Raw genomic sequence first — 27858 nt, forward strand, 5'->3', positions numbered from 1 at the left:
CCGGGCGGCCGCCATCTTAGGCGCGGGCAGTGAAGCCGCCGCATTGAGGTCTCGCCTCGCACCGCCGGGCAGAAGGGGGAGGCGGCCGCCCTGTCAACCGCACCCGGGAAGCGGGCGGTGCAGCCCTCGCCGAGGAGGGGGAGTTTACGTCGTTCTCACGCTTCCTCCTCAGGTACCGGCGCTGCTCGGGCAGTAGCTGATACCTCTTTGCCGCTGGGAGAGAGCGCGGCCGCTGTGCCCTCACCTAAGATGGCAGCGGGGGCGGTCTCTCCCTACGGAGAAGATGGCCGCCGAGGGGAGCGGCGCTCTAGGCGGGAGGCGGAGCTGGCTCGGCTGGGTGAGGGGAGCGGGGAGCGACCTTCTCCGGCCTCCTAGGGACCCTCACCCCCACCACAGGGACCCCCTACTCCGCTGCAGGGACTCCCCTCCAGCCTTGCTGCCTCACAGGGAAACCCCTTAGCCCCCCGCCCCCCCGCCCCTTCCAACCTTCCCGCGCTCCCCTCAGCTTACCCCCAACTCCCCCAGCCACGGGAACCCCTGTCTGTCTTGCTAACACCCCCTCACCCCCATTTTGGGGGGTATTCCCTCCCCTGGTGCCTCTGGGTGAGCGTGGGGCGGGTTTGGGTTGGGGTTACCCGAGGCCTGGCTCCTGGGGAGCGGCGGTTGCTCTGCAGGCAGCACTCTGCTCCCCCCCACCCCCCAAAGCTGCTGTTGCTCTATTTTATTTTAATAGTAATATTTTTTACCCCCCTTTTATACTTTGCCACAGGAGTGGACCAGCAAGACTGTAGGTAGTGGAAGGGCTCCCCTCCTCCTCCTCCTCCTCCCCACCCCTTAAGGGGCGGTGATCGCGGCAGAGAGGAAGAAAAGGATGCCACGGAAGCTGTTGTTGCCTTATAAATCTGTTTTTTCTCACTTTCGAGCTCCACGGGGGTTGCATGACTCTTTGGCGATGAACGCAGCCAGAAGTGGCTACCGGGTCTTCTCGGCCAACTCCACGGCAGCCTGCACCGAGCTGGCGAAGCGGATCACAGAGTAAGTTCCCTCTCTTTCAAGTTCCTTTCCCCCCGCGCAGAGCTCCTCTGTGCAGGAAGGCTTTCTTCAAAGTGGCTGGAGAGGCTTTTGGCGTCGTCCCGCCTTCCCAAGCCAAAGGTGTCTGCTGCGAGCACCTTTGCTCTGGAGGTTTTGCACCAGGAGTGTTCAGCAGCTATGCCCTTCTCTTCCTTGGCGCTGGTTCATTCCTCCCGATAACTCAATTTGACCCAGCGACGAAAATGGACCTGCTGCTTTCTGCCTCTTGCGTCTCTGACATCCATTTCAACGCTGGAAAGGCCAGGCTGCAGCAGAGGCTGTTACTTTTGGGGATAGAGAAGGTGAAACTTGGCTGAACAAACCTCAGAAAGTGTTTTAACTGGTTTGGGAGATGCTCAAAACTTTCTCCACTGTTTTTCGTGGGGCCGGGCCGGCGACCTTACGTGCTCAACACTTTCATGGCTTGGGGAGCGTTGCCTGTACAGACCTCGGTGCAACACCAACAGTTGCACTAACCAAAGTGGATTAGTGAATCTGCATTTTGGTGGGGTAGGAGAGATGGGTGGCACATGCTAACAAAAGAGAGTTTAGTTTAGGGATAGAAGTGTGCCCCCCTCCCTTTTTTTTTCAGCCTATCGATTTGGGCAGAGTTTGACCTTGACTTTGCAGGGATGGATGTGCTGGGTCCTGCTGAAGGAGGTGTGTAACAGCTGGCTCCAAAATGGGGCTCTTGCTGCACAGAGGAGCACTGAGTTTACCCTGACACTTGATCTTTTGTTTTGAATTAGTTTGGTTCAAATCAGGGCGCTCCCAGCTGAAGGGGCTTTTCTGAGACAGGCATCTGTATATTGGGGAGCTGCCATCCTAAAGCAGGATTTGAGTTTCCTTTCTGCTGCTTCTCAGCTACAGTTCATATGAAGCTGCTCCCAAAATCAAGGGGGCTCAGTGCTTGTTTGCCTGTCGCAGCAGATAGCATCATTGCTACCCCTTAGGCAGCTGCTGGCCTGTCCTCTCTCCAGGGGCATGCTTAAATTGGAAACATTACTAAATATAGGTGTGCTGCCACCTTAAACTGCAAGAACATTTTGCTGTTTGTCCAGCTAGCTTAATAAACAGTGTGTTCAATCCTTAGCACAGATTATCTCCACGAAGCTGACTTGGCTGTTTGGCTGGTGTTGATGGGATGCATGTTGGATAATAGTGATGGACTTCTTTGGGTGTGAGGTGGACACGGAAATCCTTGTGTTTGGGAGTGGAAAGCTTTTTTTTGGTTCATTTATTTTTGCTATATTTGGTTAGTTCCGCATCACTTTCCCTTCACTGATACAACTCTGCAAATAAAGTCTCTCTGTATATAAAAAATAAGCTTTGCTGCAACAGATGGGACATGGTTTTACACGGCTTGTCCTGTTGCGTCAACACAGAACAGAAGTCCCCTGGGGACGAGCTCCAAGTTCTCAGGACTGAAAGAGCAAACGGGCAATCTTTATTCTCTGCTCATTGTCTTAAAAATAACTCACTCTTTTTTTAAAGAGGTAATGAGAAGAGACATGGAGGAGGCTTCCCCAGGCCATGGCGCACACAGCTGGCTGTGTGACGTGCTGCTGTAACCCTCTGCAGGGTTCCCAGTGGTGCTCTGAGGGTGAATGACAGAAGGATCCAGAGAGTTGACCTCCCGGCTGTTCTTCGTTGTCCTGGTTTCAGCTGGGATAGAGTTAACTGTCTTCCTAGTAGCTGGTACAGTGCTATGTTTTGAGTTCAGTATGTGAAGAATGTTGATAACACTGATGTTTTCAGTTGTTGCTCAGTAGTGTTTAGACTATAGTCAAGGATTTTTCAGCTTCTCATGCCCAGCCAGGGCACCTGACCCAAACTGGCCAACAGCGTATTCCATACCATGGGACGTCCCATCTAGTTTAGGAACTGGGAAGTGGGGGGCAGGGATTCGCTGCTCGGGGACTGGCTGGGTGTCGGTCGGCGGGTGGTGAGCAATTGCCCTGCGCATCATTTGTACATTTCAATCCTTTTATTACTACTGTTGTCATTTTATTAGTGTTATCATTATCATTATTAGTTTCTTCTTTTCTGTTCTATTAAACCGTTCTTATCTCAACCCAGGAGTTTTACTTCTTTTCCTGATTTTCTCCCCCATCCCACTGGATGGGGGGGAGTGAGTGAGCGGCTGCGTGGTGCTTAGTTGCTGGCTGGGGTTAAACCACGACATTCGTGAAGTAAACTTTTAATAGAGGTGATGTGGGCTTTTTGCCTTGGCTCTAACGTCAGTGAGGAAGTTGGATGCTCTGGTGGTGGTATGAGCACAACAGTGTGATACACAGCTACTGCTTAAACTGAGACTTAAGGACACGTAGCTTTACTGTCTGTAAAATGGGGAGTAGTGACCACTCTGAAATGGAAAGGTGTAAAGCGTTATACGCAGATGAGGTTTTGTTGGAAGGGGGTGCAAAATCTGGAACTGTTAATAGCACAGATTTGTCCACAGTAAAATGTCTCCAGAAAAACCCAAAAGATATTTTCAGCATCTTCTGAGGTGGTTTTGCACTGACTTCCCTTAGGAGCTCAGGGGCTGTTTCAACACGTTTGTAATACATCCCTTGTTTTTTCAGGTTGCAAAAGATGCGTGCCTGCTGGCTTTCCTACTGTGTCACATCCCAGCCTGTACTTTGCTGGGGAGGTCAGTTGCACCTTTTAATAGAGTTGGAGCAGTCTTATAAGGGTGAGTCTGTCCTCTAATATTGTGCGTTCTTTTTAAAGTTTTTTTATGACCTTTAGTATAAGTAGTAAAAGAACTTTAAAACAACACACAATATTAGGAGTAGGGCCCCCTCAGACACTTGTCCATCTTTACCTGTAGGTATGATGTTAAAATCAATACTTGAGGAGTCCTGGTTTATCCTTTTTTAAAATCTCAAGCCTCGGGAGGAGCAGTGTGACATAAACCAGACATCAGAAAGCTGTTCAATCTCCTCACTTAATTTAATGCAAAACTTCCAGAGTTGCTTTTGATTCAAGTTCTGAGCGTGGCATTCTGGCACTCTTCCGATCTTTACAATTTCCCATTATGTATTCTTGTCTGGTTATAGGATGAGTCTAACTTTCACTTTGACTTTTCGGAGCTTTTGTTTATGTTAGTGTCTGCCAGGGAGAGGAGATGGTGCTGGCTTATGAGAACCAAATACCCTGTGAAACTTTAAATAATAAAGATGCTCCTTAGATTTAGGACCACCGAAATATAAATAAAACCATATGTTTACTTGTATCTTACAAATTGAGAGGGATTTTTTTTTTTTTAAATTCTTTCCCAGATGGAAAGAAAACTCCTGCTGTAATTAGGACGCTTGGCACCTGATTACAAGCTGCATTTGCAGGGAAGAAAGATCATTTCTGTGACCAGTGCTGATCCCTAATGGGCCTTGTGTGCTGCTGGGGGGAGGGAGGTCTAGCAAGTCTTTTTAATCTCCAGAGTCCAACAGATGCATTTGGATCTCCATCCTACTGCAGTGTTTGGCACAGAGGGTACAAATATTACATTCCATTCCTTGCTCGTGTGTTTGGATTGGAGGGGATTGTTGATTGAAGCTTGCTAATGCCTCTCCAGTGCTCCTGCAGGTCTCTGTTATGTGGGACGTGGTACTATTGTAAACTCATTGCAGACTGTGGATGTGAGTATTCTAGAGATTCATTTGGATTGCAGCGTGAAAAATGCTGATGATCTAAAGAGAAAAGCAATGCCGTGAGCTTAAACAACGTGGAGTAATGAGGAAAAGACTGAGACTTGTGTTCTGATCTCGGGTCATAGGGAGCTGAGTACACAACACTAAAACCAGGGTGGTGGTTTTTGTGAATGAGCGGGAGGTGAGCCATGCTTTTGGAAGAGACAGTTTGTTAGCAGGACCTCAGCTGAAGGAGAATTTCTGATGGGATGGAGAAAGAGTAATGTCAGTCTTCCTCATTCGGTCATCTTGCCAGCATGTGAGAGGATGGCACAGGGGAGTCAGATCACAGTAACCTTGTGATGCTGCTCTCCCTTATCTCCAAACCCTGTTCTTGCTTTCTGGAAAGAGCTCTTGTGTGGTGCTGTGGGAGGAGAGGAGGTGGCACCAACTCTTTTCCATCTCAGAAGATGTAGCACCGTGGCAGGAGGCTAACAGGTACTACAGGGTGAAACTGCATCAAAGGATTTTGGAAAGGGAGAAGAATAACCAGCTAAAAAGTAGTGTGGTTGGAGAGGGTTACAAGCAGGGGATGGTGCTGGTGTAGGGTGAGCATGGAGCAGTTGGGCTTTGAGTTTTTCCGTGCAGCTTAGATGGGGCATGAAATGTGGCTGAGCAGATTGGCTTTGCGTGGTAGCTTTCTGTGCTGGCCAGTGCCAGGTTTAGAGGAAGGTCCTTCATGAGGAGCAGGCTGGTAGGACTAGAGGAAAATCCACGTGGTGTTTGCTGGTAGTTCAGCTGCATGGCTTTTGGCATGGCTGGAATAAGTAATGCAAGTGCTGGATGGCTCTGGGTACAAGTGGCAAATGAGCAGTAGGGACTGTTCTTCAAGTATCCAGTTGTGCTGGGTGGATGGAGAGAGGTAAAGGAGAGCTCAGATAGTTATAAGGATATCTGAACAGATTGCCCTGTATCCAGGAAGGTGCTGTTTCCTTTCCCTTCCCTGGCTTGTTCTTGTAGCGGGAGATTAGAAGTAAACCATAGAACTGCCACTGTGCTAGCTGGACTGGTTGACTGATCTTTATTTAAAGATTTGCTTAAGTTTGAAAAGCAATTCAAAGTCAGGCCATGGCTTGCTTTGGCCATGGCCAAGCACGGAGCATATCCTCTGCTGTTAGTGCCAGCTCCTTTTGGAGTCTGCAGTAGTTTGTGAAGTCTGTAGATGTGGGAAGAGTCAGGTATTTGCAGAGCTGAGACCAGTGAAAGTGTTTGTAATGAAGAGGGTAATGCTAAAATAAAATCGTATCATAGTCAAGGGCTTCGTCTGTGTGCCAGTTTCTCTTCAAATTCAGTGTTTGCACTGTAAGCTGGCTGGAAGCTTTCTTCAGAGTTAACTTCACAAATGTCTTTCAGGTGCTTGTCACAGAGTGGGAGAGGGAAGTGCAGCCCAGCCCAGGCTGAGAGCCCTTCCTAGCAGTACATGCTTTGATGGCTTGAAATACTGCAAGTGAACCTGCCTCTTGAATTTTGATTCAGCTAAACATCAAGTCTCTTAACTGACTGTCCTTTGTCTCAAGAACCTGGTACAGTGGTTTTTGACAGTCTTCAGAGGAGCATTTTAAAGTACAGTCTAAAATGACCTCATGGTATTTCCTAAAATACTGCAGTGTGTCACTTCCTCGTTAAACTGTAGGTGACTTCTGAGCTGTTCACGTTTAGGCTGTGAATTTGAGATGGATTTTATAAACACTCTTGTATCTACAGCTTAATATCCTCTTGGCATGTGTTGAGACTGCGGAAAGTTAGATCATCTTTCCTCGCAATGTTTACAGAGAGAGCTATTGCAGATCAATATAAATTTTTACTGGCCAGTTGCTCTGAGTAGGATTTTTAAAGCCATGAAGAGAATTTTTCTCTTAGATGCTCTGAGGTCTCTGAGGAGTCAGTTTAGTGACAGAGCTGGTTCGAGGATGGCAGAGCAGAGCGAGAAGCAGGGCTTTCCCCATCAGGAGCAGTGGGTGGTCACACAGGGAAAGCTTACACTGAGATGGCATTAAAAACTTTAAAAGCTGGGAGCAGCTTGGAGTAGTAATACCTTGGTCCTGCTGTGCCCAGTCCTCTGCACTGAGCTTGGCAGGACTGTATGCCCATAGTTTTTTTTAACAGATCCTAGTTCTGAAGACTCCTGCTTTTAAAAACAAAAATGCCAAACTGAGTTTCTGTCTCTCTTGGATGGAGAAAGGAGCTTCCGGAAGTGAACTTGTGCTCTGATGTCTGCTTGGCACTGGTTAACAACTGAGATTTCTGCAAACACTGTAAAAATTAGCCTGACCGTTCTCCAGTCTTAAATACCTCAGTATCCGTAAAAGCTGCACACACACACACACACCCCCCCACTGGCCCATAGCCAAATACTGCACCACACAGCAGGCCTTTTGTCGATGGAGCTCATTTTGCTTGGAGATGTGACTTAGCTACAAGACGTAAGGTATTATTTTTGCCAGAAGAAGCGGTATCTCTCTGCAGGAGCATGTGCTCTGGGTTACCTGTAGTGGCAGCCTTTACTTTCGTAGTGTAGATCTGCCTGTGTCTGCAGACAAGTGATCCAGTATTGCGATAGCCCCTGTTCATATGGTTATGTTGCTAGTCCTGAAACCCAATGCAAACAGAGTTCTTGCTGTCAGTTTAATTCCTCTATTGCCTAAAGCAACAATTGATTGGGAGCTTTTGCGTGGAGAGGATTCAGAGAGAAAAGAGCTGGGGATGAAGGGGAAAAAGGGAGGGGTGACAGGAAGAGGGAATTTATCTTTGAACTCTGTTACAAATGGTTGCTCCCAGGCTGTGTGGTAGCTAAGGCCGTGCTCTGCCCTTGACTTTGGTGCAAATCTTCTTTGAACACGAGTCCTGCAGAATTCAGTGTTTTACAACAGGAGCTGCACGAGAAGTGCCCTCTTTAACAGCCTAGACTAAATCATGGTTTTATCAGACTCCTTCACTGGCTGAAGTACCCCGCATAGATCGGGTACTCCATAACGTGGTTTAGTGGGCACGGATGATGATGACTCGATGATCTTGAAGGTCTTTTCCAACCTAAATGATTCTATGATTCTATTAAGTCTTGGCTTATGCAAAGCCTTCAGAAAGGGATTTAGTGGAAGGTGTGCCCCTTGGGTAAACATACCTGAACTGCTTTGGTGGAGCTGCCTGTCGGTCCATCTGCTATGCCTGCAGCTCACAGGACTGCTGAGCGCTGCAGGTGGGGTTGATGTATGACTTTTATGGGCGGTTTTATCTTGTACCGTTCCCATTGCCGCCCCTCTTGTTTACTTACCATCAACAGTTGGAGCAGAGATTGGATTTATTGTCTGACCAGAGCAATCTACTAACACTCGTTCCTTTAAGTTGGCAGCTGCTTACTGTCTTTGCTGCTCTCTGCACCCAGGTTTGACAAGCTGAGCTGTTTATTGTCCCTCTTTTGGGGAGCAAACTTGCCTTTCCGATTTCTTTTTTCAGCAGCATGGAAACTGCATTGCTGCTGTACGATCTGAATAGGGGAGCACTGGGCTCTGATTTCCTCTTGCCAGCTACATCCTCGCAGAGTGTCACAAACCTCCTCTGTGTTTGTCTGCCACTACTTAGCATTGAGAGTGTCACCTTCAAGGGGTGTTATGCTGCAATATGTCTGGCTGGACTGGTTTGGAAGCTTTCCTTCCTGCCATGAGATGCAGGGTTGACCAAGGGAACTTGTGCAGTCTTGTTAATGGAGTTTTTTTCCAGTAGTGAGGTAGGAACGTGCTGTCTGCAGTGAAGTCAGGGCGCACGTGCCTCCAAAGGGAGCTTGCAAGACTTGCTGTGCAGTTGTGGAGGAACAACTGTGAGTCATTAAACGTTTCCCACACACACAGGTTTGTTTTGTGTGTGTGTGATTCTTGAGCTTTTTTCAGCTTGGATGCCTTGGCAGTGATTAGGCCAAAGCTTACAGGTTGCAAATGCCTGTCATCCAGAAAGGCAGCAGGATCCCAGTGGACAGTAAGAGCTTGATGCATCCCATCTGCAAAATTCACTTTTACTGTGCATCCATCCCTGGGGTGCCTGGGCATGCCTTTGCTTGACCAGCTGCCAGCTCCTTTTTGAAGATACTGAAGGTACTGAGGATGCCTTTGTATTGTAGCTGCAGGTTTTAACCTAGCGGGGCTGATGAGAGAAGCTGAATTAGAGATTTGGGTGGCTTGCCTGCTCTGGGCTGCACGGTGCCTGGGTGATGCTGCAGTCGATACCCAAGCCAGGCTGGTTACAACCAAGTGTGTATGATTTTCGTTGCAGGAGTTTACTCACCAACCCCAGCCATGGCAAAACATGTTGCCAGACACACGATCGGGAACACATCTGTGCCAAATACGTGCTTTGTAGCCAGCTAAGTAAATATATCGTGTCGCATTCGAGTATCTGTTATCGCAGGTGTCCCAGGCATGCTTTCCAGGGAGCTTCTAGCTGAGACCTCCAGCTCATGGGCTCATAGCTGAGTCCAGCAGTTGCTGGTGGGCCAGCAGCATGCCAGTGTTGGGCTGTCTCACTCATTGACTTCTGAAAAAACAAATCTTTGTGACAGTTGAAGTACAAGGCTGAGTCTGTGGCTAAGGAGATGGGGAGAGACTGACTGCTGAAGGACATAGACTAGGCGAAAGCCAGTGACAGATGTGGGCTCTTTATTTAGGGTTAGTCCCAATTTGCGTAATTTTGGCATGTGTCCAGGTAAATACAGTATATGCGCAGACAGGAAACTACAGCTGTAAGCAATGCATTGAACAAAAGTATTTTGTAGACATAAAATGTTTCCTAATCCAGTGTGTGGGCATGGCCACTGAGCAGACCCTAGAAGAGGGGAGGGACTGGCCCTGTGGTCTAGCCAGCTGAGTTGCGGCAACACACCTATCCCAAACTGGTGCAGGGTCTCTTGGCTGAGGCTCAAGGTTAGAGGACATGTGCCTCTAAGTACTTACTAATGGATTACTTGTCGGTACAGTTAAATACAGAAGTGTCACCTGAGGGAATAGTCTGCCTTTTGGAGCCTTTTAAAATGCTGTTAAAAATTAATCTTTCTTATATAAGTAAGAAATTTAAAAGAAAAAAAAGGGGGGGTGGGTGACTGTAATCTGTGTTGTGATGAATGTTGTAGGTTTGACGTTTGAAAAGAGGAAGGAGTAATTTGAAAAAATCAAAAAACTTTTTTTGAAGATAAAATCTCTTCAATCAGTTGAGTTATTTCAGAAGGAAGGTTTGGGGGTGGGGCGGGGGGAGGGGAGACAAAGATGTGGGAGTCAAAAAAAGTGACTCAGTTGCCATTAATCAAGTCTGAGTAAATCATTGATGTTTAGTTCCACAACAGATCATTGGTGGCATTGCATAGGCTAGCAAGATGTCCTTTGCCACCAGGAGGCACAGCCTCTGGTCAGTCATGCAAGGATTGGCTTGTTGAGTATGGCATTGACCTGCTGCAGAGCAGCATGCTGCAGAGCCCTCCCCAGGGACGTCAGAGGAAAGGAGACCCATGGGGAAGGGGAGCGCTTGGCGGCTTGGCTCCCTGTTAGGCAATGCTGTATTTTATTGGTGTGCAATATTTGGTCCAGTCTCTGCTTTGGATCATGAACTGCTGGGTTCCTCCATTTTTAATTTCCTTTTTTCTCTCCAGGCGTCTCGGTGCTGAGCTGGGGAAATCTGTGGTATACCAGGAAACCAATGGAGGTGAGAGAAATCTTTACTGTTTGCAGCTGTTCTGAGGTAGTCTTAGAAATACTGGATAACTCCATCAGCCAAACCTGACTAATAAGTGCAGTGATTCATCTGTGACATCACTGCTGCTCCAGGCAGTGCTAAACCTCCATGTCTGACCTTGGACAAAGTAATTAAACACGTTCCTTGTTTTCCCCTGTTACCTCATTTGTCTGCCCATCAGCTAACTCTCATCTAAAGGAGAATCCTACCTCGGGTGTTAGCTGCTACAAGATCTTGCACGCTCTTGTGCTTAGCAAAACATCTCCCAGGTTTAAAAGTAATGGCCTGCTTTCTAAGAGTCTGCCTTGAAAACTTTTGAATTATCCCCTTCTTCCAGCCCTCCCCTGCCACAGGCAGTTTACAGGTGCCCTAGCAAGGACCTGTCCTCTTGCTTTAAAGAGGGCACATTCAGGGCTGTGCTGGGGAGCGTGCCTCTTGGAGCTTGCTTTCATCTCTTTAAGTGTAGCAAGTGTCCATTTTCAGATGCTGGGCTAAAACACAAGGATATTGGTTAACAGAGTTCAGTGGCTAAGAGTCATTTACTATTTCAAGACAGTTACCTTATTTGCAAGAGACTAGAACCAGAGAGTTGATATGGGTGAGAGGAAGGGATGGAAACGGCGCTGGGTCAGCATTAGGGTTTTTGCTAGCACTACCGCTTTTACAGCTGAAGTGGGCCATGTGGTGGGTAAGCTGCCTTGGCTGCATATGGTTATGGTTGGGTTGGCTGTTGCATTCGCGCAAGTGAGAGCTCACAGCCCTTTGGTGTTAGTTTTAAATCAGGTTGCTTGGTATAAGGTCTGAAGTCATTCTTCATCACTGCACAGCAAATCAGTCTGCTTTCAGCAGATTCCCTTAAGGTTACTGCCAGTGCCCAGGCAATTATACTTTGAATTTGGTAGCTGGGTAGATATTTCTCGCCTTTTGCTTATCCCTGCCCTCTAGTTTACGACTGTGTGGGAAACGAGTGACGAAGACAGGCACCTCGGGAAACCTGGTGTCGTTGCTTTGGCTTTGCAGAGCTGCTTCGGGTCTCGGCTTTCGCATTTGAGTCTCAGACCCTAGCAATTGTGTTCAGCAGAGACCCAAGTTTCCAGCTCATGTCAGTGTTGAAATGTCTTGACCTTGATAGTGAAATTGGGGAGTTCTCCCTCTGAACTCTGTGCTGCTGGTGTTACCTTGGGCTATCTAGCAGGTATGTAGCTGACCCTATGGTTACCTTCATGGTTACCTTCTTGGTAAGTACTAAATGTTGTTCTGCTTGGGGTGGTTCATTGTTCACTAATGAATGCAGTATTGACAGATTCCAGAACTCAGCATGGAGAAGTGAAAAGGGTCCCTCATTGAGAGTTAGGTAATTGTCTTCTATATGTAAGAGAACAGCTATTCAGCCTGGTTTTGCACTGTAAACACAACTAACTCACTGGTATGTCATGCCAGCTCTTTACTTCCCAGGACCACGTGCACTGAAGGGCAAAGGAGCAAGTCCTCATCTGCCCTGACCAGTGGGCAAAGTTGCTGCTAAAACATGGCATGTTATCACTGTAAATCTGATGTTTGGAAACAAAACTGACTGTGTTTTCAATCCTCTTCAGAAACAAGAGTTGAAATAAAAGAATCTGTCCGTGGACAGGATATCTTCATTATACAGACAATCCCCAGGTAAGGGACTTGTGGCTTAGTTTTACAGCTGTGATATGCTTTGAATTTCTGGTTCAGCAGATCATTCGATAGGTTTGCTCACCGTTAGCCAGCACGGTCTCTTTATAGTGTTGTCATTGCTTTGATTTACGTTTTAAGACACCACATAGTGTTAAGCTGTTAAAATTCCCAGAGGATCGCTTGCGCCGCAGCAAACTGAGAAGCTTCCCATCAAATAGCTTAAGTGTGTCACTTGAGGCAAGAACAAGTATGACTGACGGCTTCAAGTGATACATCCCTGGTCTGTGTGTGGTGTCCTTGCAGGCACAGTTGCTTGGTGATTTCTGACTGGCATATCCATTTTAGGATGTGTAGTATCCTCTGTCTTCCAATTACCGAGCAGCAGAGCCAGCAACAAACAGCAGCTATAGCTTCCATTACAGACTGGATTACCCTTCCCCTTTTGCTGTAGTGGTGTGAAAGAGCTCAGGTAGAAGCCTGTAGCTTCCCTCCTGTACTCTTACAGTTCTTAATTCTGTTGGGCCTTTTCTTAAGTGGGCCTTTTTGGTTTTTATTTTGGGTTGTTCTAGCCTTGGAGTAAGAGGAAAAAGAAATGCTGCAAGTAACCAGGGGGCTATAAAACCAGCTGCTAACCCCAGGAATCTTGTGGCTTGCTGACTGAGGAAGAGTGTAGTGAGATAACACTGGTATGGTGGGAAGGGAGCCTACATACAAATGATAACTGTAAAATGACCACCTATGAGTAGGCGAGGTGCTGTTCTCAGAGATGAGGTATTGATAGGATGCCTTTTGCATGATTAGCAAAACAAGGATATTGCTGCTCTGATAGCTTTTTCCAAGTTGCCAAATTCTGCTCAGATTTTGGAGATCACAAGAACTAGTAAGTACCAGAGCTCAAGCAGGTAGCAGAATACCCTTGAAACAGAATTTTTCCTTGCTTGCCAAAGAAATAGAGCCCAGTGAGAATTCAGGTTCATTTCCTCTTTGTAGTGCTTGGCCTGTTGTTAAAGAAATCAGTAGGACTACTAGATCAGCTCGATCACTTCAGGAGTTCCTCTTGCAGGCTGAGACATCTTCCTAGAGCTCATCTCTCTCCAGAGAGATGCTCCAAGTGTTTCGTCCCTCAGGGAGCAACTAAATCTCTGCAAGATCAAAATCCACTGATGGAAGATTATGTTTAAAGTGAATAGTGCCATTCTCCTGTCCCTTGTGAGAGAGTTCTCTGAAATAACTGTAACTGAGAGCTGTGTAAACATGAAACAGATAAGGTGTTCAGAGAGAGATAACTCAGACCATTAGGGACAGCAGTAGTTTTGGGAGGGAAAAATCTCCTCTGCTTTTAACATGTTGATACCCTTGTTTTTCCATAAACCGAATTCAGTGCTGTGGACCAAGAAATGGGTGGGTCCTTTTTAGCCAAAATGTTGAAGGCCCTCCAGGTGAGGAGCCACTGTTGTGCAGCCAGGTCGTCTTTTATTCTTGAGATCCAGCTGTGCCTTGCTGCATTGCTTGAGAGGACAGGTTCAAGGGCATCTCAATTTTGCAGTGGGTTTCAGGCAGCTTTTCAGGAGAGTAAAAACAACTGTGTTGAAGAATCTAAGAATAGGACTTCCGCACTCAGTAGCGGTTTGAAAAGCAAACAAAATATTAGGACTTGGTAGGAAAGGAGTAGAGAGAGAAACAACCTTGTTTTGCTGCAGTGTGAATTCACAGTCTGCATCTTAAATGCACAAAGAGAAAACAGAAAGACCTGAATATTTGATACAAGCTCCCTGTCCAAAAAGCATGTAGCAGAACTAAAAAAGTTACAAAGACAGATACCATCCAAGACTGTTGGTGTGTGGACTAGCATTTGTATGAGGGAAAACCAAATAGCTCATGTTTAGACTGTGGAAAACTGAAAGATTTGGTGGTTTAGTGATACACTAAAAGCGGAAGGAGTCTTTTAGTGCTGAGTGTTGGTGCTGGTTGTTGCAAAGTCGGTTGGCAGCTTCACATAAGCCATTTGCTCAGCCCTGAGAACAGGGATCTCCAGGGATGGCTCAGGTGGGGATGGGGAACAGTGAGGGAGGTTCCAGGCTGCTGGAGAGGGGTGTGTGGTAAGTAGAGTGTGGGAGATAGCTGAGCTGGCTCTAAATGTCCTGGTAATGAGCTGACAGTCCCTGTGTGCGGTCTTGGCTCAGGCTTTCCAGCAGTAACTGTGAGCACAGCTTCAAGGCAGGAGGTGGGAAGGGCAGCAAGGAGACTGGAATGCTCTCCTGACCCATTTTGAGATGCTGTGGCTGGGGTTCCACTGCAGATGTTATCTCCCCCACTTAGTCCCCACCCTGAGCTGGGCTCTTGGTTGGGATCAGTGCCCCTTGCAGAAGAGCGGATCAGTGTGACAGCTGGCTCAGCACAAAGCATCCAGGAGGGTGCTTCTCGCCTCGATGAGCCCCTGCAGCCCACTTGCCCTGGGCCCTGCTGGAGGAACAGACGCATCTGCCTCTGCCTAGTGCCTGTGCCAGCTGGTCTGCAGGAGCTTCCCGGAGTCCAGTGTGGGGTCCTGCTTGAATATTGAGAGAGGTGCTCCTCCTTGAGTAATTTCTCCATCGATATGGCTACCAGTGCCGCACAGCAGTACCAGGACTGCTGATGCCTTTTGAAATCAGTGGTAACCCTTTCTCCCAGGAGCAGTCTTGTTCTCTGTCTGCTTTCCATGTGAATATATATTTTTTTTAAAAGGGTAATTTGAAAGATAATGGTGGAAAATATTGAATTTCTGGGACGAGCTTTAAATAGGCTTAAAATTGGCTACTTTTTTTTTATACAACACTGATAGTAGCATCTTTTTCTCCTCCTGCGGCCCCACTGGCACAGCTAAAACACCAAAGGGAAGAAACAGTTCTTTGTTTGCTCGTTGTCCTATGTGGCAGGGGGCTATGTTTTATGTAATTCTTGGCTGGGTGCTTCAGAGCTAACAAAGCTTTCTTGTGTGTCAACGGCATTGTGCACAAGGGCTGGCGGGGCCAGCGGGAGAACAGAGACCCAGAGTGCTCACAAATGAAGAGGCACAAATGGAGGTTAGTTTCCGAAGGAAGGGGGAGCAATGGAGAAATGGAAATGGTTAGAGGTTTGTCACGGGTCACACAGACGGAGGCTCAGTAAATGGTATCTCTGAGCTCTTGGGGAAGCCGTCCCTGGTGGTCAGGAGGAAAACGGGTCCTTGAGCAATGTCTGGGTAACATCCAAAAAGCTCTGCAGAGCTTTGAGCTGCTCCTTGCTGTTTATTCCTCTGCTGCTGTGTGGAAGGATGGCCTGGTCAGCCACTGCTCTCTCACCATGCGCTCTTCAGCTGAGCCACAGCCAGTGTTGCTCTCCTGGGGACCAGTCTGGGGAAGTGGTGTGTCATTTGAGGCTGTCCATGCTGAAAACCCCCAAGCAAGGGTGTCTGCATTGTAGGAGGATTGCCTGTCCCTCTGTCTTCTCTGACATGCATGCTCTTCAGTTCCCAAATAGTCTCAAGTCAGTTTGTGATGGTGCAGACAGTGTCTCTTGGAGTTGGTTTTAAGGAACTAAAAGGGCTTGGCTTTTTTTTCCCCTTCCCAAAATGAATTAAAATGCAGATTAATGCACTCCTGCTGGGCCATGCCAGTCATCATGGTAACGCTAACTGAAAATGGAGTTTTACACGTATTCCTTGCTGTGGTCTACAGACATGTTCGGCCTATGTTGCTTTTTTGTTTTTTTTCAAGAAACAGTCATTTAGCATTTACTGTGCTGTCGTTCCTTCCGCCTCTAGATAAGCTAGATAGCACGGAGATGCTAACCACCACCAAAGTGATGTGTCTGGACTTTGTACTGCTCCAGAATGCAGTATTTCTTAAGGCAGAAAAAATAACCTACCTTACATTGTTAAAAATAAAAATACCCTAATAAATCCAGCGTGGATGAAGTTGTATTGGCTGCATGTGTGCTGCTTCTTTAAAAGACTATTTTATTTCAAAATATACTGTATGAAGTGACATTTGTTCCAACATAAATGAAAAAAATGCCTTTTTTTATTGTGACAATGGAGTGAAATTATCGTACACCTCATGTTAGAGTACAAAATCAAATTCCAGTCCACAGCTCTTGAGTGCTAGAGTCGTGTCCTGTACATGTAACAGTTGATTGTAATGTGCTGTGGCATGACGGAAGGAGCTATATGATTACAATCTGGGTCTTGCATACATTAGCATAAGATGTAGCATTATCTGCTTGGAAGTTTGGTGAGGAGAGGTATGGGTATAAAAGAAAAATGAGTTGGTTTGGAAAACACCTACTAATATTTGTAATGGTTTTCAAATCTCCTAGAGATGTGAATACTGCTGTCATGGAGCTGCTGATAATGGCATATGCACTGAAGACTTCCTGTGCCAGGAACATCATTGGGGTCATCCCTTACTTCCCCTACAGCAAACAGAGCAAAATGAGGAAGAGGGGCTCTATAGTCTGCAAGCTGCTGGCTTCGATGCTCGCCAAGGCAGGTGAGTGTTGCAGGGACCAGCAGCATGGCAGGCTTGGACGCTGCAGTGTATCCAGCTGCTGGGCATCCCAGAGGGCGTCTGTCCTTCCGTTCTTTTCCCGTTTGATGTGGGGACATGCTGCTGAGCCCTTGAGCCACTTTGGGGGAATTAATTTTCTTCAGCTCAATTTTATTTCTTTGTAACTTGCACCTGGGGAAGTGGCCTAGAAGTGTCATATCGAAATACAGTGTCAGCCTAGTGCTGTGACTTACTGCATGCCTGTTTCTCATTATGTCTTTGGAACTTTTTGCATTAACCTGTTTATGCTTATTTTATCACATGGCATAGTAGTCTGAGTAATAGCTAAAATAGTCTGGAAAATGGAGATATTTGAGGAACTCCAGCCATGTGGGAGTCATCTCAATGAATTGTTTTTTTTTTTTTTTCCTGTAGGTTTAACACACATTATCACTATGGACCTTCATCAAAAGGAAATCCAAGGCTTCTTCAGCTTCCCAGTAGACAACCTGAGAGCATCCCCTTTCTTGCTTCAGTATATACAGGAAGAAGTGAGGTTACTCTAGTTGTAGATATATCAATGTCTTAACTCATCTTAATGTGATAGCAGCATTGGGCCTCTGCTGATGCAGAGGTGGTGTTGTCAGGCTAGGTGAATTGTTCTGTTAATGAATTCTTAGGGGGTACCTATTGCATGTTTCTTAGGAAAGTGGGAAAATGTTGTATTGTATGATTGTACCTGGATAGAAATTGAACTCTTCACCATAAGCAGAAGATGGGCTTGCTTTCTGTAGAGTTAGTGCCATTTGAGAGATGCTATTTATGCTCTTGCCTCTAATTACCTTTGAAATCCTGTTAAACTGTCTCCCCTTGCCCTTTGTTCTGTGGTGGATGTCTGACTGCTCTGAATTATTGATAGACTTTGTCTTGGGCTGAGTGTAGGAATGCTGAGCACGGCAGGGCTGGGGGCAGGGCATGGAGATTTTATTTTCTATGTGCAAAAGATGATGACTTATGCCCACATGCTGAGAGCAAGGCTTCCCTATGCAGGGAGAGCAGGCCCTGGGTTCAGACCTTCCCCTGCAGACAGAGGTAGCTGCAGCTGGTCTGTATAGCATAGGTTAAACAGAGTAAACATTCCCACCTTTGCCCATTTTGAACATAAGACCAACACCTGCTCTGCATGGGCACTGGCGCTCCACATGCTGGTGGGAGCCAGGGTTTGATACCTCTGGTCCCCAGGGCCCATCACTACACCTTCCCCTTCCTTCCCTGTGCTGTGTGCGGTGCCCTGTGTCTTGGACAGCTGAGCTCAGTACTGCAGACCAGGCCGTAACTTGTGGGCATCAGCAGGGAAGGAGGCACAGAGCTGCAGTCTTGTGCAGAGTAGGGCCTGCACTATTGCCTGTACTAAACTTATTTGTGTTGCATTTGGGGCAGAATACACAAATACTGATGTTGAAAATGAGTGCAGTTGCCTCTCTAGTTTCTTGCCACAGAATGAAGATTTGGGTCTGGAGAAGGAGAGTGGGTGTGATTGTTCAGCCATGTGTCATATCAGTTACTCGCTAGCCAGAAGGTCTTTACTTAAATAACTTTTTATCACATCCAGATTCCAGATTACAGAAATGCAGTTATTGTAGCCAAATCTCCTGATGCAGCTAAAAGGTAAACGGATGCTTTACTAGCTGGTTAAAAGTAACTTGGAAAAGATCTGGGCTGATGGGAAACACACCAGGAAAAATATGGGAGGGTCACAAATGGATCAGCATTCTGGTCCATAAGTCCTTTGTGGCTGGGAACGGGAGGGACATCTGTAGTGGTGCGGAAGGGCAGCTGACTTTTGCCATCTCATCCCTGTGGGAGTAAACTCTGGAGGTCTCTGCTGCTGCAGAGCTAGGTGGTTCACCTGGGGCCAGGATCAGACTTGCTGCATGAGTTTCAGCAGTGCCTGACCATCTCAGAAAGCATTTAGCATAAGGGGGAATGCCAGGAGACCCCCTGTGGTAAAGTCAAGGGGTAGACTGGACTTTGGGATATTAAGGAGGAATGAAAAGTTGACTCCAGTGAAGTTTCTTGCTGGGGAACAGCCAGAGAGGTGCAGCCTTTGCTTACCCTGTTGGTCTGGGAGAGGCCTGGGCTATGAAGTTGCATCAGCCCAGTATCTTCCTGACGTGCTGTGGTTGTTCTGCAGGGCTCAGTCTTACGCTGAGAGACTACGGCTGGGACTAGCAGTGATACATGGAGAGGCTCAGTGTACAGAGCAGGACATGGATGATGGACGTCACTCCCCTCCGATGGTCAAAAATGCAACTGTGCATCCTGGTCTGGAGCTGCCGTGTAAGATTAAGCTTCTCTGCTTACCTTTGGGCAAAAAAAAGTTTGGTGGGAAATTGCTGTTGGTTTAGCTGTGTAAGTATAACCAACCTAATGGCAGTTGGACCAGTGGAATTTTTCTCATGCAAAGGTTGGTATCACCAAGTTGTAGGAGAAAATACAAGGGAAGGTTTTTATTTAACTCTTTCTGGCCATGCAGAGCATCAGTATTGTTGTCCTTGGCTGTGCCCACTCAATGGTGTCAGACTGACAAACCTCTGATAAAGGTGATGCTTTTACAGTGCTCAGCAACGAAATGCGTTGAGCTAATGAAACAGGAAAGAAATGCGGAAGTGTAACTAACATAGGAACAGCCACTGAGACAGACTGCTGTCTCCAACATGGAGGGGAGGGCTGGCCGTTGTCTTCCCCTCCTGCTGCAGCCATTGTTACTGCTGGAAATTTTCTTTCTTCATCTTGGCAGCCAGGTGATCATGGTCTGGTGTCTGTTTTGACAAGGTTTTGAGGTTTGTGTGGCTGGGGTGAATAGGTTCTCCGAGAGCATTGCTGAGCTGCTTCCTGTGCTCTTGCCATCAATTGATAAGCTGCTGATTTGGGAGCACAAAGCAAAGGAAAAAGGAGGAAACCTGTGTTCTGGGAAATGCTGTCCTCTTAGGATTGCTTGTATTCCTGCAACAGCAGCAGTCAAGTAACAACAGTACAATCAAAATCCAGCTCCCTCTTGGGAGGATTTTAGCTTTCTAGGTAGATGGTGGTAGGACAGAAATTGAGTGCAGTGAATGTGGCTGAGAAGTGACTGTGGGAAAGGATGCATGCTGCTGTATGTGATAAGGAGCTATCCATCATGCAGCCAAACTTCATTATACCAGCAGTGGCTAGGGCTACTGATAAGCCTCTCCTCTTGTCTTTTGAAGTTTAGGGAGAACATCCAACCAGATTGTGGGCAGGTTGTGGAGGGGTGGCAAGTAAGACTGCAGGCATTTTACATTACCCCAGTCATCGCTCATTATAATAGAATCAGTTAAACAATGCTTATGTTGCTGGTGGAACTCCTCTTGGTCCTTGGGGGGACAGGTAGGGTTTGGCAATGAGGTTTGGGACTTCATCTTGATTGTCCCCCTTCTGACAAGGGGATTTTTTCATTCCCTTCCAACAAAACAGGCATTTGTGTGGTTACTTTTGGCCTTTTCCTTCCCTTCCTACTCTGAAGAGGATGCTGTCCTCCAAAATATCACTAGCTGACATTTGTCTGTTACCAGGACATTGATGTGACTGTATTTTTATTTCCAACTATGTTACTTTAAGGAAGCTCAACTGTGGGAGCTTGTGCTGCAGGAGAGCCCTGTAAATGGTAGCTCATACAGAAATGTGCCCTTGTCCAGTTTAGTTCTGATTCCAGTGGAAAATTGTTTTCAGTCCTCAGCTATCCAAACACAAACTAATTTGCTGTGTATCACCACTTTCTTGTTTTGTCTCCTGCAGAAACTCAGCACTTGACTAATGACCTTACATTCTTGCACACCTAAAGCACAAATGTAAAACAATCAAGCTGTGGTTTGGTAGCTGTCTGTTTGCGACATGTGGGGTGGATTATGGGACAAACTTGTCCAAAACTCTCAGTAGAAAGTTGCTTTTCTCTCCAGTTTTCTAATCTGATAGATACCTGGTTTTGAGCTCGCTGAGCTCGCTCTGAAGGTGCAGAATACTGAGGTAAAGCAGTCTCTAAGCTTCTAGTGCATCCTTCTTGTGTTGCAGCCTCTGCTAGGGAGCTGCGCTCTGTCAAACAGAGGTGAAAATGGAGCTAGGGTTAGGGATGGCAATGCTGTGAGTCTCTGTACTTACCCTCTCTGCTATGCTTCCTTTCTTGTCCAATTCAGTGATTTGAAAAGTGTCTTCCCTCCTCAAGTGGCACATCAAACAAAACCCTTGATCAGCTCCTCCTGCCATGTGTACCATCACCAGCAATCCAGGTGGTGTAAGGGTGTAAGGTCTGATGGCAGAAGGAAGCAGCATTCAGCTATGTCCCTGTATTGTTGTTTGTGAAAGGTAGGACACATGCTGCTCACCCAACATTGGCCAGAAAAATCTCCAGTTGTTGAAACAGTCTTCAGGTCTGCCTGGCTCAGCTACCACAAACCTGGGTCTGGGCAGTTAGAAGATAGGGGTACTCCTGGAGGGTGGCTGAGACTAACTGGAGCATCCTGCTGTGGGCTACAACCAGATCGGTGTGGAGCGTCCTATCCTCCCTCTCTAGACTGTGCAGTTCAGGGTCCCCGGCAGTTGTGTTAGAGCCAGAAGAGAGGCAAAACCCATGTCTGGGAGCAGCTCCAGAGCCCTACAGCAATGACTTATGCTTTATGCCATTCTTGATGAGCTTCCTAGTGAGTTGGCTGGGCTCTTGCGTCCTGGCATGCACCTTTTCTCCTATTCTAGTAGAGATTATGTGCCTTTAATTAACGAGTGTTATGCAGCGTAATGGCTTATTTATTGTCCTGAGAGTGTAGCTTGATGTGATACTCCGATTTGGTGTCTTATGGAGCCATAACAGAAAAATGCCAAAGGTGCTTCCAACTGCAGTTCTTAAAGTGCTGCACTAAAGCTACAGCAACAGCTCACGTCACTCAAAACCCAGAAATCAGAGCCTTTGAGACAGGATGTCGCTCTGACGTTATTTTCTTTGATTGTGTGCTCTTTGTGTCTCAAAGCTTGCAGCTGGCTTGGGGCTGTGCTTTAACAAATGTATGTGGACTCTTTGCATGTTTCCTTGTTCTCAAGAAAAGTAGTGGAGCACCATCTGTTAAATCATTTCAGTGGCTCTGAAATTCAGTACTTTATATAGAAAGCTAATGGTCTGCTTCAGACCCAGAGCCTGGCAAACTGCCATGAAGGAAGAGAGTTTGGGTGAAAAACTGGAGTGACCATAGGTCTGCTCCGGCTTCCCTACCCCCATGTCTTTTCTGTGTTTAGGCTGCGCACAGGGACATTATCTGTCCTTCCAGGTCTATCTCTTCACAAAACAGTTTGTTCTTGAGCAGCCTTTTGCTCATAGACTGTTGAAATGCAGCGCTGTTTTTCTTGGTGATTATCACTTCAATGCACACTGTCAGCTCCAAACAGAATTTGTTTTAGCATTTCTTAACCCATTTTTCACCGCTTAATTAAAGCAACAGGTTTATGCACCTGGGAATGCTGTTTCTTCATGCCAGTGATAATCTCGCCTTTAATTTGTGGTACTTTGGCATATATTACTTGCATCAGAATGAAAGTGCAGGTTAGTGTGTTTGGCTGATGAACTTATTTCCCCACCACCCCTCAGTGTTCTTTGATATACTTGTTTTATAAAAATGTTGGTTGATTTGGTTTTTTCTCTTTTATTTTTTCCCCCAGAAGCTACAGATACCACAAGTATCTTTTTTTGACTCTCCAGAAAAAAAACAGCAACTCTTCTAACCTAAACTACATAATCCAAGGGGTTACGCCAGGCAGAAGTACAGCTGTGGCTTACTTCTGTTGCCCTCTTTTGTCTACATACAAATAGAGGTTTTGTGTCTGGGAGGAAAATGTTCTTTATTATTTGAATCATTTTTCAAGCCACCTTCTCGTAGCAGTTCTGACTTGCATATCTTGATACGTCCAAAGATTTTGAAGAAAAAGAAACTGTCCACAGTAACCCTTGCATAAGCTCTCATCACATTGGAGTAGTTCTCTTGAGATTTGATGTGGTTGTGGGTAGATCTTTGGCTTGCAATTTTTTTCTTTTCTTTGCAGAGAAAATTGAACAAGAAAAAGTGACAACATCTCTTTAGGATCCGGGTAGGTCGACATGTTGCCTACCATACTTTAAAAATAAAACAAAATTGAAATACAGCACTTAAAAACAGACAAAGAGATGCAAAGCACTGCTAATGTTGCTAGCTGCTGTGTTAGCCTTTAAGCATAGCAAGGAATGTGTCTGCTTCCTTTATGGAATAGAAGGATACTGATTTGCTGAAACTTCATGTGTTTGTGAGTAAAATAGTGCTGAATTTCAGCTCCCTAGGCCTGTTCACCATTTGTTTCGTGGATGCACATAAAGGATGAGATGGCAGCCAGATGTAATCCTTTTGGTATTTCACAGCTCCCACCAGGAGTTTTGTTACTGTCCGAACTAGATAATAAACTTAATAACTAATCTAAGCAGGTATGTGGTGCCTGTAATTGAAATTTATGGTCTGCTTATCTCTTGTGACGCTTAATCTTAGTTTATTACACATACTCTTTCTTCTCATACGAATATTTTCCCTTCAGGATTTAGATGTGACTTTGCATTTGATAGGAGACTCAGAAATAACAATGCAAGGGAGACTGGGGAATCTGTGCTCCAAAGAGCAATTAACTCTTTAAGTCCAAGGTAGCTGTGACTGCAAAAACCTAGCAATGAGTAATGTAACTTTGGTCAAAATAGAACTATTGGACACCTTTTATACAGTTTTGGTATGCTTACAGAAAACCAGTCTGTGGAGTAGGTCGTGTATATGAAGAACAGCTCTACATATGAATCTTCAGAGTACTGGTCCTTGTAATTGCTTTCATTGCTTCCCTCAGTCTGACTCACTCACCCAGCTGTGCTTGCACTCTGAGCATTCCCAAGCACTGATGAGTTGTGGGAATAGTAGTGGATCAGCCTGCTGTGCAGGATGGGGAGTTTCGAGTAGGACTTTTTTGACCCAGGAGGGCAGAAATCAGTATTCAGACAGGCTTTTTGATGGGCAATGGCTTGTGTTCTCCTGCTGCTCAAGTGTTATATTGAAGTAGGTTATCTTAAAGGAGAAAAATCTTGCTATCTAGGGTGTCCAAAACTCCTCAGCACTTGAGAAGCCTTCGTGGCTGAATCCTGGCAAGACCTGAGCTTACAAAGAGGAGGGTTACAAAGTGCCTCAGTAGGACACTGCTGCACTCCCCTTAGAGAGCATAAAATCGGGGTGGGGGGGGTGCAGGTGGGCCAGGTAAGTGTTACAAAATGCTGGATGTTCCTCTTTGCTTCAGTAGTTAGATCAGCCCAGATTTTCACCTAATGGCACGTGCATGCCAACCATTGTGTCCTTTTTGTGCTGCAAGTTTTTGTACTGCATTCACTGTATAAACCAGCACCCTCTGGCAAGTGAGAGGTTCGGCTTATGGACAGCAAGTCCCTGGCCCATATCAGAGGCTAACTGCTGTTTGGTGCGAGTCTGAAGACTGTGTTACATCTGGACACACTCAATGCATCCTAGTTCATATCTCTGTTGTTTTTTTTATATTGCCGCTGGAAGTTCTTCAGGATAATAAAGGATAAAGCCTGTTACACATGCAGTTTTTGCATGAACCATGTCAGTGCAAAAATAGTCAGGAGGGAGTGGAACCTTATTTCCCAGTACATCTCTTTACCATGTGTCAGATAGCACAGCTCATTGATGTATTCTTTTGCTTCCAATTCCTGGTTGCACTGAGCTTGTAGAACTGAGTTGGAACTGGATTTTGTCCTGCTCTTTTCATTCATCCACTTTAAAAAAAAAAAAAAAAAAAAAAGAAAAAAATCAGCAAATTTGCTTCTGCAAACTTCCTTAAGCTTTCTTTGCCTGAGCAGGTATTATTAAGGTCCTTATGCCCTCTGAAAGAGCCTTGTGTGTTTGGTGATAGGAGAGAAAGCAAGCTGCAGTGCGAACCTCAAATCCTTCAGATGAATTAGCGAGTCCAACAGGTGAAAAGTTGCACCTTGTAAAGCATATGCCCTTTGAGAGGTGTTGCTCGGAGAAGCCCATTTGTTGTTCTCAATCCTGAGACACCCCTTTTTTTGAGTCCTGTCTTGGAGCACAGAGAGTCACAAATATTTCCTATAAACTAGGTGCTGCTTTGTAGCTCTCCTTGCACAGAGGTCGGTTAGATATTTGAATTTGCTTACTATCTCTGAGGTCAGTATGAGGTCCCCACAGAAACTGAGAGTTTCATCTTTATGCAGCAGTGCTATTCATTTAAGGAGGAAAACGATGGTTAAACCAGTGGTTACCCACTTAGGTGGGTGTCAGGGTAATGTAAAGCACATGACTCTGTGCACCAATATAAGATGCAGTTAAGGGCTGGGCCTCTTGTGTGGTGGAGCTGTGGTGGTTTGACTCAAGGCTAACTGACCTTGGCTTTTTTTCTTCTTCTTTAGTGATGATGGCCAAGGAGAAACCGCCAATAACTGTGGTTGGAGACGTTGGAGGAAGAATTGCCATCATTGTGGTATGAGTGTGATGGAGTGGAGGGGGGTGTGGATTCCTCCCAGTATCTTTTCTTGAGCTGCTTTATCCCAGAGGGTAGGAGGGACTGCTGGTGTAGGGGTAGGAACATGATTGTTACTGCTGTTTTCTCCAGTTTTGCTGGTAGCTTTGGTTATATTGGCTTTCTGTTGAAAACCCTTCGTACTTCAATGCTTTAAGCCCTGAAATCTCCTTGCGCCCTTGAATCTGCAAATGTCAGATGTCTACAAATACTCAACAAATCCAGGACACGCAGAGAAATCTCCTGAAGTGTTTAAAAAAACCCCAACCAACCAACCAAAAAAAACTTGCTGAGCTTCTCATACTAATTGTGCCATGCTGCAATGTAAGTAATCAACATGCAGCTACTATCACCATGAAAAAAAATACCTTGCTGACGATAAGCTCTCTTTGTGTGTGTGCACATGCAGGGACTAATTTGTTTCCAAGACACAATATTTGTTCTGCACACTAGCAAAAGGGTCTGTAAATTAGGGAAATGGCGTTCACAGATTTAAGTCGTGCACATGACTGTCCTTGCATCTCAACAGTAGCTGAAGCAGCCAGGGATTATTTTTTTCGGCTGTGTGCATGACCAAAGCTGCAGTACCTTGCAGATCCACTCCTGCCCTGCAGGCATGGTAAACTTCTGGTTTTGATGTTATTTCTGTTTCTCCTCAGGATGACATCATCGATGATGTGGAAAGCTTTGTAGCTGCTGCAGAGATCCTGAAAGAGCGTGGAGCCTACAAGATTTTTGTGATGGCTACTCATGGACTCCTGTCAGCAGATGCCCCCCGTCTCATAGAGGAATCCTCTATCGATGAGGTGCGTCCGCTTTCTGGACTCAGGAGGAAGGGCTGGCTCTGGTGGCTGGGTTGATTTAAGACACCAAAAACCATAAACTGATATTCTTCCCCTGCCACATAGTTCATCACTGAAATGACTGGTTTCATCAGATGCTCTCAGTCAGCTGGTTCTTCACTGAAAAAAAAAAAAAAAAAAAGCATGTGTGATTAATACTTGTTCAGATCAGATCTGCTTCTCTGTGTATGTTTTCTCCGTGATGCACAGATATTAGTCATCCCTGCCTGGACACTTCCCTTACCGCAGCTGGGTGCATGTTACTGCTTTCTAACTGTGCAGACCTTCTACCTGTCCCTCTCCCCCAGCTGATGATGGGCTGTTGGGTACATTAAGGGGATAAGATTTCAAACCTTGCCCTTAGTAACAAACATGTTAGGTCCTGCAATCTAAATGGACATGTCAGCCTGTGTGTAGGTGGCTGTTGTAGAGTGCTGGTTATGCCAGTCCCTTCAACAGATTGACTGTCACATGGAGGAGACCATTTATTTCAGTCTTTTTTTCTGACATACAAGGATTTCTCCCCCTGAACTGTGAAACTGCAGGTACACACCACTCGTGGAGTTAACCAGCTCTTCAGTGAGAATGAATGTATCAGCGGCACAGCTAATGGTCTTTTCTTTCTGGCACTCCATAGGTGGTAGTAACCAACACAGTTCCTCACGAGGTACAGAAGCTGCAGTGCCCCAAGATAAAGACTGTGGATATCAGTTTGATTCTCTCTGAAGCCATCCGACGAATCCACAATGGCGAGTCCATGGCCTATCTCTTTCGCAACATCACTGTTGATGACTAGACCTGGCGCTGCCCCTGTCCTGGCTTCCACAAGAGACGGAAATATGCATGAAAAGGCAATACCATAAATTATAGGCATAACACAACTGTTTATTCTTGTAGGAGCATGAAGGTTTTCAGGGTCTTGAGCCATGAGATCTAATAGAGAAAAATCAACCTGACCAGCACTTTACAGGTGAATAGAAGAGGCCACTGGCAATGGGGAGGTTTACATCTTAATTAAGAGAGATCGAGAAATGAGGTGGTGTTGAATTTTTAAGTTCCTTTAATTTTTTATATTTTTTTTAGTGTGTTATCTTTTGCCCTATAGGGGGGGGAAGAAAAGCAAAAAAGAAGTAGCTGTCAGCTTATGACAAGGGAATAGAGACTGCTCATTGCTGCATGTGGGCGGCAAGAGGAGACAGCATTTGGGTTTCTGTTTCTGATTGTGACTCGCCTGAGAGCGCAGAAGGGAGTGCTTCATTCAGGCAGCTGGGCAGGACAGCTTGCTGCTGGCAGAGCTGATCAGCAGAGCAGCTCCTTGCCAAATCAGTGGCCTCTCATTTCTTGCACAGCATAGCAGGGACTTTCATCAAAACTAAGTTAGCGTAACATCCAGAAAGGGCAGCTTAGGGCAATCCATTTGCAGGGCTGCTCGCATCCTTGTGTCAGGGCGCTGGGAACAAGCTTACATGTGTCTCCCAGCAGGGCAAGGGGTGCTAGTTAATGTGCTGGCCTTTTCATTTTGTGAGCCTTGGATCATTATTGTTCTTCAGTGGCAAGGCACATGAGGGTCTAGGTCCTCACTTGAACACTTGTCTGCACTGCAAAACCAGGCACAATTTCTGGAGTTGCCTGGGTCTGATGAGTTGTGGCAGAGTCTTGTGGGGAAGGGGAGTTGGAACAATATCTGCCTCTAATGCAACTGTGCTCTCCAAAACACTAACACTGAACCTGCAATAAAAAGCATAGGATTTTTCA

At 46.1% G+C, this 27858-nt stretch overlaps 1 protein-coding gene across 5 annotated transcripts; it reads left to right on the forward strand.

Moving 5' to 3' along the window:
- PRPSAP1 (phosphoribosyl pyrophosphate synthetase associated protein 1) lies at positions 1-27858 on the forward strand. Of its 5 annotated transcripts, XM_069799003.1 has the most exons (12): positions 269-337; positions 770-791; positions 924-1035; positions 10393-10445; positions 12071-12137; positions 16473-16645; positions 17078-17193; positions 18255-18310; positions 18837-18982; positions 25152-25222; positions 25921-26067; positions 26741-27858. In XM_069799003.1, exons 1-12 carry the CDS (start codon positions 284-286, stop codon positions 26897-26899), a joined length of 1176 nt encoding a protein of 391 aa, XP_069655104.1. In that variant the 5' UTR covers positions 269-283; the 3' UTR covers positions 26900-27858. The 5 variants fall into 5 exon arrangements, with proteins under 5 accessions (XP_069655105.1, XP_069655102.1, XP_069655104.1 ...); XM_069799004.1 differs by lacking the exons at positions 269-337; positions 770-791 and adding an exon at positions 1-172; XM_069799001.1 differs by lacking the exon at positions 770-791 and having other exon boundaries at positions 208-337.

The sequence above is a fragment of the Haliaeetus albicilla genome, chromosome 12 (genome assembly GCF_947461875.1).
Source record: "Haliaeetus albicilla chromosome 12, bHalAlb1.1, whole genome shotgun sequence".
NCBI classification, from domain to species: domain Eukaryota; kingdom Metazoa; phylum Chordata; class Aves; order Accipitriformes; family Accipitridae; genus Haliaeetus; species Haliaeetus albicilla.

Excerpts from the sequence above, each read along its gene's own strand:
- PRPSAP1 (XM_069799001.1), top strand. The coding sequence starts at position 250 with ATGGCAGCGGGGGCGGTCTCTCCCTACGGAGAAGATGGCCGCCGAGGG. Across the intron at positions 338-923 it reads GGCGGAGCTGGCTCGGCTGG|CTCCACGGGGGTTGCATGAC; the intron begins GTGAGGGGAGCG and ends CTCACTTTCGAG. Across the intron at positions 1,036-10,392 it reads CTGGCGAAGCGGATCACAGA|GCGTCTCGGTGCTGAGCTGG; the intron begins GTAAGTTCCCTC and ends TTTTCTCTCCAG.